We start from the raw sequence: 14,890 nt of genomic DNA, 5'->3' as shown, positions 1-14,890 counted from the left end.
GTCTTTGTGAGTGGCCCTTGGTGTCTTGCAGACCGCTGAGATGTCATTAGTACAGTAGGTGTTAACAGGTTATAGAAATTAATCATAATCCATAGAAAGGCAATAAAGCCAGCTTGTTACCAGCCGCAAACATTAGGCACACTCTGTTTTAGCTCTCAGAAAGATCAGATAGTGTAAAAAAACCTAGCTAAAGATGTTGTATGCAGATTTGTTCGCATTTAACATGGCACAGAATTTTAGATTGACTTGGCTTTACTTCATCAGCAAAACCCATGCCTGGTAACTTGCCTTTCATAGCAAGAAAAATTGGGAAAGATTCATTTTCTGCGCAATTTCATATCTAATGCTAAGTTCACGCTCATATCATGGTTACTGGTTGTTGTAACATGTATTATATTGAGGCATGACTGTGACTATGTAGTCTAACAAAATGACAAGGCTATGTCTTTCTGCAAAGCTTTACCTAAATTCTTTTAACCAGCTCTTTATGGGCACACTTCACCTCCATGAAGTCATCTTCTTTAGTCTTGAAGCTTGCTGGTCAGCTTTCATGAGAAAAAGCATATTTTGTCTAGAAATGTCAATGAACCCTGAAATAATTGTTTCTTGTACACTCTTAAGTTATGTACAAGGATTAATGAGTTACTAAGTCATATTAGTCATTTGTATACGATTTTTTGATATTGATACCTACCTACTTCACACTTTGTATTACTCAACTAGGGGCTCCTTGCTGGAATCTTTGTGTGACATGCAAGGTCAAATCATTGGCAAAGCTGACCTATCCTTTGATCCTGTTGTAATAGATATAGTGAGTACCTATGAGTTGGGTACCACCAAGAACTGTTAATTAAAACACTGCGAAAGGGCTATAAAACATGTTATGATAATGATTATTATTAATATTATTCTTAGTGACAGTATTAGTCCAAGCATAAGCACTACTATATAGATTTATGACTGGACAGCTTTTGTTTGCCTTTATGACGTGCTCTATTTTAAAAATTTTACAGCAATAAATATGTTATTTTCTTGAAAGTTTTACATTTTGTAAAGTTGAAACATATGACATTGTTTATTTGTATACTATTTCTCATTTGAACCCATACCGGTTTACCCACAGATTCCCATGATGCAGTGCTGAGATTTAATTCTGCTCCCACTCGTGGCTATGAACATGATGTTGGAAATAAAACTACCATGCGTATTGTAAATTCCCAGGTAAGGACTGCATACTTTTAATCTTTACACCATACATTTTAGGGTTAAATTCCATTTGTACTTTTCATAACTCCATATTAATTATGAAGCATTTCTTAATAATTAAGGAGGAACACTGATGTCTTAGCAGTTACAGTTACTCGTGATTTACAGGTTGTGCTTTTATTTCTTAAGCACATTTACTCAGAGAAAGACCTGTGAAGATGCTTCTATACAATGCAGTCTCTGGACAAAAGTAGATGCTACTGAAAAGACACAATGGGGAATATTTATAATAAAAAGTTGAAGCCCGGTGTTACTCCAACATAGAAAGAACAAAATAGGAGGAGAAATTAATAATTTCTCCTCGTATCGCCATCCTAAGATCAGATTTTACCTGGTCTTAGTTTTTGCCGGTGCCTCAGCCTTGTATTTATGGGGCAGCGTAAAAAAGCAATGGGTTTTGCGGGGGGGACACCCATTGCAAAACTCATTGCACGCCCCTGTCAAGTGAACTGTGAAAATGGGCCTTATTTACAAGGCAGCATTAAGCCATGTTAAGTGCTTAACGCCGCTTTGTAAATAAGGAGAAGGGGATATCGCCACCAGAGCGTCAATTTTAGTGACGTTCTGGTGGTGATATCCCCTTGTAAATATGCCCCAATAAGGGCAAAAATCCTCATGGCATCCTGTCCTTATTATAAGGCTTTAAAGCTGTGGGTAGAATGAAAAAGTTAACAGACTTTGTAATTCTGGGCCTCGCTCATTCTTCACAGCGACCAATCATCGGGCAACTTTCCATCCAAATCTGTGCTTCAGCAATAGTTTCCTTCAGTGTATTGACCAGTCAGTGATGGCCTTATTCTTATATTTAATCTGTAGGTTTTGGAAAGTGTAATAGTTGTATTCTATGTTAAAGAGCAGCATGTAGCTAATATAGTTTGTTTAATACACTGTCAGGGCATAATCTTGTAGGCTTGTGATGTAAGTAGTTGTAACTCATTTACTTCTGAGATTCTAGGAGTAAGCACCAATTATTGGTGGAAAACTATTATGCGAATTGTGTCTTATATATTCAGTGTGCATGTACCCAACAGAATATGTAAAGCAGAGATATATTTGGATAATCGAATTAACATTTTATAAACCTGTGTTAAAAATCAGACAAAATGATTGCCCAGGAATGTCCCCATTTATTGTGCTGGGCAAAGAAGGGAAAATAAATTGCTCTGACAGTGGTCTTCACTTATGACAAATGCAGTGAGCACTTGAGGCAAATCACAGTGATTATGGAATAGTCCTTTTTTGTCAGGTGCACAAATATTCAGCAGGGGCTTGGTGCGCATTGGTGAAATCCCAAAATTATGTTTAGCCCCAGGGCTCAAGTCCTAAAAAAAGAAGTGAGGGGACGCTCCAGGTTAAGTGGTGTCCCCGGAAGTGACGTCACGAAAGGTAGTCCCCTTTTATTACAGGAAGTTGTGACGAGCAATAGAAAACCAGGCTATTTAAAAGAGAGCCAAATGACCTGACATTACCGCACCATGCGGATTTTGGTGTAGTAAGCAACACAATCTACATGATGTCACATTTTAGGGAAAGCAACTTGAAATATCGGCTATTCATCTCTCCAGATAAATACATACTCCATTGTACCATTATTTATCTGGTGCGATCAACACTTCACCTAATACCGGGATACTTAATGATGGCCTAGTAAAGATAGCTACCTCATAAACCTTGCAGATAGGAACCCTGTTCTTAAAACTCTTACAAACAAAAATGCCTCCATAGAACAGAGGAGACCGGCAGCCCAGAGCACTAGAGATGTCTCTACAAGGCCAAAAACAACCCAGGACAAAGTGGGAGGGGCACTGGAAGGGGGCAAAGAGGTGAGTATAGAAAAGGCCTCTTTAGCTCACGCAGAAGTCGTGACCTTAACCTGAAGGAGTGGTGGGGCCCACACAGAGACTCTAGAGACCGGGGTAAAGTTCACTTTCCTAAACCAGAAAGGCAGTTGTCAGAAAGGTGTCGGTGTTTGGGGACGACACAATAGCCTTGAAGCAACAGGACTGAAAGTTTGAAACTCTGACTTCAAGAAAGCCGAGTATTCACGAACTGCGAGCTAGCACGAGTACTGTGAGCTCAGTGCAGAGCTGATCTGTCGAGTAAAGAGCACGAAGAAGGACGTGGGTCTAATGTGGGACAGCCTGCAGCCTTTTTTTCCTGGCGTGAGAAATCCTTCCTGTCCAGAGATGGGGACCGGCCGAGAAGCGCTGCTGGCTGAATCCCTGTACTTGGGAGATGACGGGGCGGCCGTGCAGGCAAGTAACGGCGCCATCATTGGAAGTCCAGCTTTGGGGCAGGGGGGATGGCGTCCACCCGGTAAAATAAGTGGGGGGACGCCGTCCACCCGCGTGGTACCCCGACTCGAGCCCTGTTTAGCCCCATCAGGAAATAAAGTCTGTCTCCGTCAAAAGATCAATCGATAAATAACAAAGGTCACTATTTCTCGTTAATTACCATCAGAGTCAATAATTATTTCTTACCATGAGAAGATAGATCATTGCTGCCTCAGTAGCTCGAGAAATGACAAAAGAGATTTAAGTTTCAGTATATGAACTTTCACCTTCGGAAATAGAACCTTTAAAAAAGTGTGATCAGTGAATGTTGTGCTTCAGCAAAGCAGCCCAGCCTTCTGCTGGAGTGTTCACCAAGAGTCAGAAGACATACCAGAGGCTGGAGTGTTGGCATTTTCTACCTCATTTTATTGAAGTGAACACATGTCTTGCTTTGTAGATAGGGATCATGATTTCTGGCTATTATGTTGGATTATCTAGAGAATTCAGCATTACAAGACTTTATTGTACAACGTACTTTTACTTGTTTTGATACTTAGAACGCTAGCAGTGTAAAGTATGCCACATTGTCCGTACATATTCAGCAATGAACTGGCACCACGTGCCTCATACTGCCAGCAATGGAGAACTCTAATTTAGTCCACCACTGTGGGTCCCAACTAGCTACACCTTATGATCCTTCTTGACCTCTCACAATGACAATCATATTTGGGATGATAGTAACATAGTCAACTCCATAGATCTCCTGACCATGGCTCCCTCCAATCTATGCCCGCTCAGGACTATAAACTTTAAAATAAAAATCTCAGAATAAGTCGACCAGTGCCTGAACCAGCTTTATGGACTATTATAATAAGAAATATAAAGGGACCGTGAAAAATTGCTCAAAGCTGCCAGCTAATTGAAAATTGTAGACTGCACGCCTTCCGCTCAGACTTATTCTGCCATCACACGGCTAAATGCTGAGTACCATAGCATTATAACCATACCTCGGTGATCAGCCCACAACACTTAACCCCTTCCGCGCTAATGACAAAGCCAGCTCGTCATGGGCGTTACCTACGCTACGCGGATGACGAGCTGGCTTTGTCATAAACAACGCGATTTTGAAAAATCAGCGCACAGCAGGAAAACGCGGTAGCGCGGTAGGGGTTAAACTTGCCCCCTATAGACCAAAACAGACAATACCCTTCTAATCACACACCCTACACAGTGTAACATGCTACCAAAGTACGCAAGTGCTTCAGTGCCGCACACAGGGGTAGAAAGCATTATAAAGTGCTACAATACAACACAGTATTACATTTGATGTAAAGAGTGGGTAGATCTGTGACTTTGAGGCCACAGAAAAATTTCAAAAGACTTTTCATTTAAATTTCATGGGAACATAGAGGGACTGATCTTGAAACGTGATACTCTATGGTCTTGAAAAGATGTCTGCAGAGATCACTTTGTGACCTGGATGTCACAGATCAAAACTCGGAGACCAGACATTGTATTTTTTTTCTCAGGTAAAAGTCAGGAAAAGAATTGACTCTGTGTTCGTCAGTGTCTGTCACGCACCTCTTTATGAAATGTCAAAATATATAATGTGCTCTCACACATACACGCTACACACACCACACACCACACACACACACGCACACACACTCACACACACAGCCTCCACACACACACACACACACACACACATGCACACACACACACACACATCTGCACAGTAAACACAAGTACATTTTTACTTATCGTACAATGGTATTTCTGTCTCTTTGCTGCTTAATATAGTCTGCAAGACCTCTGATATGCAGAAATGTAAAAAAACACAGAGGCCCTTTGGATCATCGCCATTCTAATTCTTAAAATAAATCCAATTCTGATCGAAAATTTACAATTATTTCCTGCCCTTTAGGAAGGTCAGCTTTCAACAAAAACACAATTTGCTCATCTGCCGAATTTAATTTGCCTTTACAGGCGTGAGTTGCGAATAGCTTGAAGTTCATTTTTAGAGTTGGCCAAGAGAGCAATGGCTGTCAGGCACAATTAAACTCGGACAAGAAAGGTCTTTATCATGTCTTAGCTGTGTGACAAATTGGGAATTCAAGAGGAAAATAGCACTGCTGGCAAACATTTAATTGCTGCTTAATGAGCAACACAACCACACGGACATCCTTCCAATTTCAAAAAAATCCTCAAGGTTATGCTTTTCTTTTTCTTTGCTATTCAGGTAATTCCAAGCATGAGCATTGCCTATTGAGAATCCATTTATAAGCATGTTTAGTACTTTGCATGAAAGACTAGCCGTAGTTTCCCAGAGACACATTTTTAACTCATTTGATAAATATTGGATGCTTTAAATACCTTCAAACTGTAAATTCCGACCCATGTGTATACAGGGGCTAACGCATGGGTCGGAATTTTATGGGCAACTTGGAATCAGGCACTTAGACTTCTTAGCACAAGAAATCGAGCAATCACATTGGCACTGTCAGTGTTGAATTTTGCAAGTACCATAGACCACTACCAGTGACCACTGAGCCTTACACACACAGGACGGTGTTTGCTGAAGTTAACATAGGAGAAACCAGAATCTGAGGTTCAATTGTTTTTAATTGCAAATTCATTGGATTAAAGAATGTCCAGAAGAGAAAGCCATGGTTATAAGGACTGCGCACCATTAAATCAATTACTATGGTTTGGTTCTCTGGTGGTTGGCAAAAAACACCCTAAACACAGGAAATGTTTTGGTCCACGCTTTCTGAAATCCCACATATTTGTCATATAGTTACTTTAGATATTATTTTGTGTCATAATGTCGTGTCATACTTATCTTGTATGTTCATCACAAAATGAGCCGCTCCTAGTTATGTGCTCAAGGTGCTCAAAAGCTACTTTGTGAGTGCAGGCATCTCACAAAAAGTGAGGCAAGTAGCACATATCTAAGTGCAAATACAGGAGACGCACCTTGAGGCATGTCTGACTACAGGGGTCTCCCTCTCGCATACTTCCATGGGGCATTATCTCTTTGTCCCTGGGTTTTATTAATAAGCTTTTGAATAGTGGAGTGTGACACAGGTCACCCCACAAAGTGGTAACCTCCCACCGCAAGGCTGGGGGGAATGGAGCCACCATTTCTTAAAGTCCTGATGAATGCCACAGACCCAACTGGGCCAAAATGCAGAAACATGTCAACCACACCTATTACGGTAAGGGGACAATAACTTTCCCAGCATTCCGTTCACACATTTTTTAATACCATACATCTACTTGTCACATTAATATGAATTTTGTAACTGTAATGGTTTTTAACCTCACTCACTCTTTATGGGCCCCCACTTATTTTAGAAGTGCATCCCTGTTGTCAGGTGTTTGCCCGCCCTCTATCAAACCTAGTTTTTAAAGGGTGAGGACTGGCTGAGGATGAAGCATGACACCAGGCGGTGTGAGACCAGTCCTGCGCTTTTTGTGAGATGCCTGCACTCACAAAGTAGTTTTTGAGCACCATGATCACATAACTAGGAGCGGCTCATTTTGTGATAAACATATGATGTTGGAGGCTACCTGCTCCTAGTACCCCATGCCTCTAGTTCCCTCCCCCAAGTCCTTCCCGGGGCTAGTGTGATTATATATACTGATCTTGTAAGCATTTGCAAACCCAGTTCTAATAGTTCCTCACATGGATCCCGTGATGTTCATCATGTCAGCTTCCAATCTATGTCCCCAGGATACAGTGGGCCAAATATCATCTGATAAAAAGTATCTGCCATAAATATCTGGTACAATGATATTACACCATTGGGGTTGATAAGCGAAAATCCACATCAATAGAGCGATACTTTTTTAAACAATATTTTGGTCGCAATCAGTCAATATTTTGTTATTTGATAGTCTGACAAACAACCTATCTCGCAATGTGGAACAAGAAGCACTAACCACAAAAAAAAGGGAAGCATGCCTGTGCAAATTTAGCCCCTGGCAACAAGAAGCACCAACTAGAACAGGAAACAAAGAGCAAAAATATATTAAAATGGGCTCCAAAGAAAAATTATCTTTTGGGTTTTCGGTCCATCGCTTAGCTTAGCTTACATGCCATCAGAATTTTTGGCTAATATCGCACAATTTTCAACGAGTTGGAAATGTCTCATCTGTATGACATGCCTGCCAGCAGCACCAGCCAAGAGAACGCATTCCCCTTCCAAGCAACGCATACATGCTGTTGCTCTTGTTATTTGTAGATTTTTGAAACTGTGTGCTCACTCCAAAGAGCTGCAGAATACTTTAGAGAGAACATTATATACTTTAGAGATCTGGTTGAGACCAGATAACTGAGAAAGGCATGCAAGGGAGAAAAGAATGGAAACCTGTAAGTTAGCAAATTCTACATTTATTTTACACTTCACTTTTGTATATAAGTTTGAGCCAAAGTGACGCGAAGTGATTTGCCCAGAATCACACGTTTTGTATGTTTCAGGGACAGCAGTAGGTTTATCACACTTTCAACCTAATTCTAAAGTGGGCAGTCTTTGATGTAGACTATGCATCCCTAAATGTTATGCAAACAATTGTTATCATGTTTGAGGATGCCTGCAATGGTGACAGCCGCGCTTTATAAATGCTTAAAAATAAAAATAAAATAAATAAATCACCACTTTCCACTAGCAGACTGGGTTTCCCATGGAATCCCTACAAGTTAAATGTAAATGGTTAGAAATATGAATAATCCATCCTTTCGAACAATCCACATGGGAGGTAAGAACACTCGGGCAGAGTTATGAAAATGCCACGCAACGCAGTGCAGCAAGACACATTTCTATGCTCGGTGACAGGGAGAGGGCAGGAATGCACCATATTTAGCATTATATGGCGTATTCCTGTCCTCTACTTGCACTGGCATCCTATCTGCTGCCTAGAGCCACTGCAGGCACCTTGCACAATGGTGCAAGGGTGCCTGTGTTGGAGGCAGAGTTGTTTTGTGCAGGAAGGGATGCCTTCCTGAACAAAATCAATCATCAGAGGCCTTTTCCTCTTTCGCTGATTGGTGCTGCAGAATGCAGCACACAAAAAAGAGAAGAAAACGTGGATAAATAAACATATTTCTCCTTCTTATGACTCACCTGGGAAGGCATAGCATTTTGACGCATTCCAAGTTCTACCACTCATGGTAAAACAGGAAATGCGCCAAAATCCATGGGTGGATGCGTGGGAACACCCATGCTCCACCCTTGGAATGCATCTCTAGGACAGAGTAACGTAAGGCAGAGACTTGCGCTGCCATGTGTTACTCCAGACTTATCTACCAAGCCACCCAAGCCACGCGAGGCTTGGTAAATCTCATTCTAGGGTTTGCATCACCCTGCGTCACCTTGCGTGGCACAAGGGCGACGCAAAGCCTCTGATAAATCTGTCCCTCAGTACTCACAAATATAGACGCCTGTGCACATTCCACATTCTTTCATTACATGAAATGCCTGCTATCCTTATGTTGCTAAAAATTATACTGATTGTTCCACATAGATTTGAAAATACACAGGAGTCTTGTAAAGGAGCCCATTTACTGAAGGTACACAAATGTGTTGAGTTACAGGCAGTGTCATCTAACATAATTTGGGGGCCTAGCGCAATAAATATTTTACAGGTTCATATTTGGAAAAATGATGAATACTGCTGCCCATTTTTTGCTAATTCAAGTCATATGTTGCCTAACCATATTTAAGTATACATTAAAGGTTAAGGATCAAAAATACACAGAAGAGAGCTTGAGAGAAAGTTCATTTTTCCAGGGGGCCCTTTGAAAGATGGGGACCCTGGGCAATTGCCCGCTTTGGCCACGCCTGAAATGCCTCTCGCCATAGGATTAGAAGTATAAAAAACTTTAGGGTGTAATACATGAAAGATAGAAAGTTTTAATATAGCGTTTATTCATCAGAATCCAAGGACTGTGGTTGCAAATGGCAAAGATCACTGCGTAGTAAACATTAACTCGAATTAATTAAGATCTTTTCTTTCTGTGGTACTCATTGAATGTTCATGGCGATTAAGTTTCAAAGACAGTTTATTGTCAGCTGCTGTTCTGATTAATTTTCGAATTACTTTTTCTTACTAAACTTGCTTTGGATAGCTTTTATGCAGTGTGAGTCATGTAAAGGAAATATTTGAGCTTACACTGCCACCCAGTGGATGTCTGGGTTTTTCAGCTAAAACCTTCGATGTCCAATTCCTCCACTGGTTTTTAGGTCAAAGCCTAGCGGTTTCAAAGACATATTGGGTACATGTGAAAAGTTTACTTTGAAATGCATTCAACTCATTGCTTGCCATTGGCTTTGTGGTTTGTCACTCAAATTTGATTGCTTTCTATTCACTAACTGTATTTGTTTAAGCCCATCCAGCATGTATTTGTTCCCCCCATAGAGCACAACCTGTGTACCACTTCTCAGGTTGACCCATTCTATTCCTCTATGAGTGCTTCTTTTTCGGGAGCTCTTCTTTTCTTTTTCGTAAAGCGCTCCATGAGAGTGGTGTGTTTTCCAGCTGTCTTTTATACTTCTGTTGACCCGCTATTCCGTGTTGCTCTCAAGCAACCTGTACTTCTGTGCATGCCCCTTCCCACCCTCGTTCTCCACATTACTGTTTGCCTGTGTGCTTCTGTGCCCCCACCAGTGCCAGAACTGCTCCTCTGCTAACCTGCCACTATTCCCCTCTGAATCACCCCCGTGTTTCTCCCTGCCCTCCAGTTTGCTACCCCTCTCTCAACCTGCTTTCCAGCTAAAACTTTGCTAAGAAAACTTCTTTTTCATCTACGGATCCCTCTCATATCGCATCATTTTATAGGTGCAACATTAACTAAGTCTATAGGTCCTTAAGCCAAGACATGTTGGTATTGCCAGTGTTTGTTCAATAGAGTGGTCATCAGCAGACAAGGCCTGGTGACCGAGAAGTCTGGGGTCAGGCACAAACTATTGTTTAGAGCAAAGCTATAAAAAGCAACAAAGAAAGCAAAGTGATCAAAATGGATGGACCATGGCATCTGTAACCCATGTACTCTACCATTTCCTGTTCGCCCTGTTCCATCTCTGCTCAGTCAGTTTCAACCAGTGCCTAACACCACACCAAGGGCTTTAAGTGGGCTGCAAAAACTGGAGGGTCTCTTGAAGGGGTGAGGCCTATGTGTTACATTTTCTATTCATACATATCTGTAAAATTTCTCTTTTAAAATTATCTAAAGTGTATTTCCCTTTAAACTTATGTTCTTCAGTTCTATGCACATGCAAGTGACTGAAGATTCCTTTTAGAATTGTTTATCTCTGAATGTGTTTGTACTGGCAGATTACTGCTGGGACTTGAAGAAAAGAGTACTGTGCTGTTTCAATTAAACCACTACCAACTATTCCTGGATTATTTGGCTTATTTACAACAAAATTTGGCGATGAGGGTGACCAGTACCTAACTACTCTACTTGCAGCACAGGAGTGGTACATTTTCAGACTTTTTTCAACATTTGAACTCTTTTTGGAAAAAAAAGAATTGGATTGAACATTTGCATTGATGTTATATTACTTGTTAAACTACTACAAGTGATTGCCATTATTACATGAGAAGTTGCCTTGTGGATACGAAAGTTTCACGTATTTTGAAGGTTTTTCTAGCTGGCGTGAAGAGATTTACGTCCTACATTGCTGCCATCTGTACTACATCGAGTACAAGTGCCTGGAGAATATTCGTGTCAAAACAAGGATTTTCTATCATAAACTTTCACCGTGTTGTGATTTTTAGATATTTTCTGGCATTTTTCAAACCTGTTAGCGTTGAGCTCGCGTGACGTTTCTTTAGCTCGCGCGTCCATGCTATCTGCTTCTGGAACTCCGACTTCTCTTGGACTACGAAGCACCCACAACAACGCGTGACGAATTGCATCATCACGCGACGACGTTGTGACGCGTTTGCACCATCACGTGACGACGTTCCGCGTCATTGGCAGCCATCTTGGGTTGCCATAACAACGCGGCAACACTGCACGGAAGCCAGCTTCACAACGATTGGATCAACGCGGAAACATCATTTGGGAAGACGATTTCACTTCAATTTCAATTGGAAACAATTTTGGGAACGAATAGAATATCCTTAATATACAAGATTCGGTGAATTGAGGATCGTTGTATTAGCGATCTTACTTTTAAATGTTTCAATATTATTTAACCCTATCTGGTTAGATAGCGTTATTATCATTTTCTTTTAAAGTGATACATTTAGGTACACAGTTTTGGTTGACACAATTGTGTTGTTTATACTTCAAATATCCTATACATCCATTGTTTTAATTAGTTATTTATTTAAAATTGTTTAGAACATGATATATTAATATACGCAGTTTAGATTACTATACATATATTATCTGTTTTTTTCATACATTCATCAATATGCAATTCGACCCTCCCTCAAACTTTCTCCAAAACAAAGGGGATCCACCTATACCTTGGAATAGGTGGAAGAAAGAATTTGTAACGTATCTTAAAGCTATAGATGGGGAAAGGATGGGTAATGAAAGAAAAAAAATATTTTACTTCATTGTTTAGGGTCTGAAGGACAAGCCATTTTTAGAACCCTTCCTCCAGTACCTGGTGATTTAAGTAATTTTGATGAAGCTATGTTACGCGTCGAAACAAGATTTAAGCCCACCACTAGCATTGCCCTAAATCGTTATAAATTCTACACTAGAGCACAAAAGGATTCTGAAACTTTTGATGATTTTTTAACTGCTTTAAGGTCATTAGTTATTTCATGTAATTTTGGAGAAATTACTGATGAAATGATCAGGGACCAAATTATTGTGAACAGCCGCGGGCCGTGGAGGGAGTTACGGTGGGGCAGGGAGGTGGGGAGGGGGAGGGGCAGGGTGGAGGGTGCTAAAAGCAGGCATATGGATCATTGCAGTTAGGTACACAATTTAATTAATAAAACGAAATTCGTAGCGCGCACAGCATTGCTTTTTGCAATGCAGTGCGCGCTACAAACTTCGTTTTATTAATTAAATTGTGTACTTACCTGCAATGATCCATATGCCTGCTTTTAGCACCCTCCACCCCGCCCCTCCCCCTGCCCGCCTCCCTGCCCCACCGTAACTCCCTCCACGGCCCGCGGCTGATTGTGAATGTCAAATGTAAAAAAACACAAGAGCAATTATGGATTTTGGGGAATCCTACGTTAAAAGAAAGTGTATCTACGGCTAAGGCGTTTGAACAATCCAATAAATGGATGAAAACTATTGAAGAAAACACTGAAGGTGGAAGAAATGACAAGTCTAGTGATGATGTGTGTGCCATAAGCAATGTGAAAAACAATGTTCAACCCAATAAGAACTTTGGAAGAAATCAAATTGTATGTTACAGATGTGGTAGTAACAGTCATGTTGCCTCTTTTAAGTTCTGTCCTGCAATTGGTAAAGAATGTAGCAAATGTGGGAGAATTGGTCATTTCTCTAAAGCGTGCAGGGACGAAAGAAGAAGGAATAGTGATCGTAATGTTGGTAATTTCAAGAAAAATGAAGTTTCTTGTGTAAGATCCAATCCTTCTTGTGACGTTTCGTGTATTCAATGTGAACATTCAAAAGTTGGAGAAATGTTAAAAGAAGGTGGGATGGTAGTTTCTTTAATAAATATTGGTGTGGTTGATGGTGAAGTACTTAATTCACCCAAATGTATTGTAAACTTTATGGAGGTAGATCATGAATTGATGGCAGACTCTGGTTCTCCCTGGACTATCATTACTAGGGATTATTTCGTTGAAAAGTATGGTTCAAAATTATCTGAAAAAGATCTTTCCTCGCCTGATATTAATGCTTTGTGTTTTAATGGTTCGAATATTGATTTTATAGGTTATTTACAGTCTACTATTCATTTTAAAGGGAGATCTGCAATTATTAAGTTGTATGTAGCAAAAAAAGGAGTTGATGTATTTGGATGGAGAGATCAATGGAAGTTGGGAATTATGTTAAATCCACGGAGTAAAGAGCCTGTCATAGTATCTAGTGATATGTTTCCACAAGAGGGTTCAATTGTCACCATAGAAGATGACAGAAAATGGGAACATTTAAATAAAGAATTTCCTAGTGTATTTTCAGAAGGTTTAGGCAAATTAAAGGGGTTTGCACACACTATCAAGCTCAAACAAGGAGATGTTCCTCTAGTACAAAAGCTTAGAAATGTGCCACTCAATGTCAGAGAGGAATTAGGAAAAGCACTTAAGGAAATGTTAGACAATGGAGTGATAGAGGAGATTGAGTCATCTGAATGGGTTTCTCCAGTAGTTCTTGCTCGTAAGCCTGATAAAAGGTTGAGACTCTGCATTGATTTAAGAGCTTTAAATGCAAATATAATTGTTGATTGCCATCCCCTACCCAACATAAATGAGGTTGTGAGCATGCTTGGGGGTGCCACAGTGTTTTCAACTCTCGATCTTCGATCGGCATATCATCAAATTGAATTGACAATAGAATCTAGACATCTAACGGCTTTTATTACCCCTCAAGGTTTGTACCAGTTTAAGCAGATGCCATTTGGGTTAGCTTCCGCGGCGTCCGTTTTTCAAAGGTCAATGTTTCATCTTTTCAGGGAAATGGGAAATTACGTTAAATGCTTTCAAGATGACATTCTCATTTTTTCAAAGAACAATGAAATCCATTATGAACATTTAAGAAATGTATGTAAAGTGTTAAGTGACTCTGGTTTGACTATTAAGAGCAAAAAATGCAAATTGTTTCAGAAGACTGTAGAATACTTAGGGCACACAATTTCGAAAGATGGTGTGTCTCCAAAGAAATCGTTAGTTGATGCTATTTTAAAAGCACCTGCACCAGATAGTAAAGATAAACTGCTGTCATTTTCAGGTCTTTGTGAGTACTACAGCAAGTTCATCAAAGACTTCGCTTCTAAAATGTAACACTATGCAATTAAGGGCGTGGCTTAAAACCCCTCAGCTAAAAACCTGTGCTTAGCATGGTGTGCCCCCGACTGAAATGTTGCTGTTTCTGTCATTGCATCCAGATATATCATAGGGCAAGTAACATTACAACTACAATTGACTTTGTCAGTGGTTGTTAGCTGCATAAGATAAATAAACAACAACTATGGCTAGGCGACGGGCATACTTTGGGTAAATGCCCTTTGTCAGGCCTTTAAGTTGGATGAAAAAACTTTGGGGTCCCTCAAAGGGGCGTGGCTGATGTGATTGAGGGTGTTGTTTAAAACATGTAAACTAAATATTTAGTGCGTCATCCAACTGGTATTTTGCTGCTTCTATCATTACATCAAGATATATGATACAACAAGTAACGTTATACCTAA

General features: G+C 40.3%; 1 protein-coding gene across 2 annotated transcripts in view; it reads left to right on the top strand.

Moving 5' to 3' along the window:
• The window catches only part of ST6GAL2 (ST6 beta-galactoside alpha-2,6-sialyltransferase 2), a 237,580-nt gene that overhangs the window by 142,781 nt on the left and 79,909 nt on the right, over positions 1–14,890 (top strand). For both annotated transcript variants that reach the window (XM_078657989.1, XM_078657988.1), the window contains exon 3: positions 1,124–1,221. In XM_078657989.1, the coding sequence (XP_078514115.1) occupies positions 1,124–1,221 (98 nt within the window). The remainder of the gene's footprint in view (positions 1–1,123; positions 1,222–14,890) is intronic.

The sequence above is a fragment of the Lissotriton helveticus genome, chromosome 8 (genome assembly GCF_964261635.1).
Source record: "Lissotriton helveticus chromosome 8, aLisHel1.1, whole genome shotgun sequence".
Classification (NCBI taxonomy): domain Eukaryota; kingdom Metazoa; phylum Chordata; class Amphibia; order Caudata; family Salamandridae; genus Lissotriton; species Lissotriton helveticus.
Note: the sequence above shows the minus strand (reverse complement) of the source record. Positions and strands in the feature narration are given on the sequence as shown.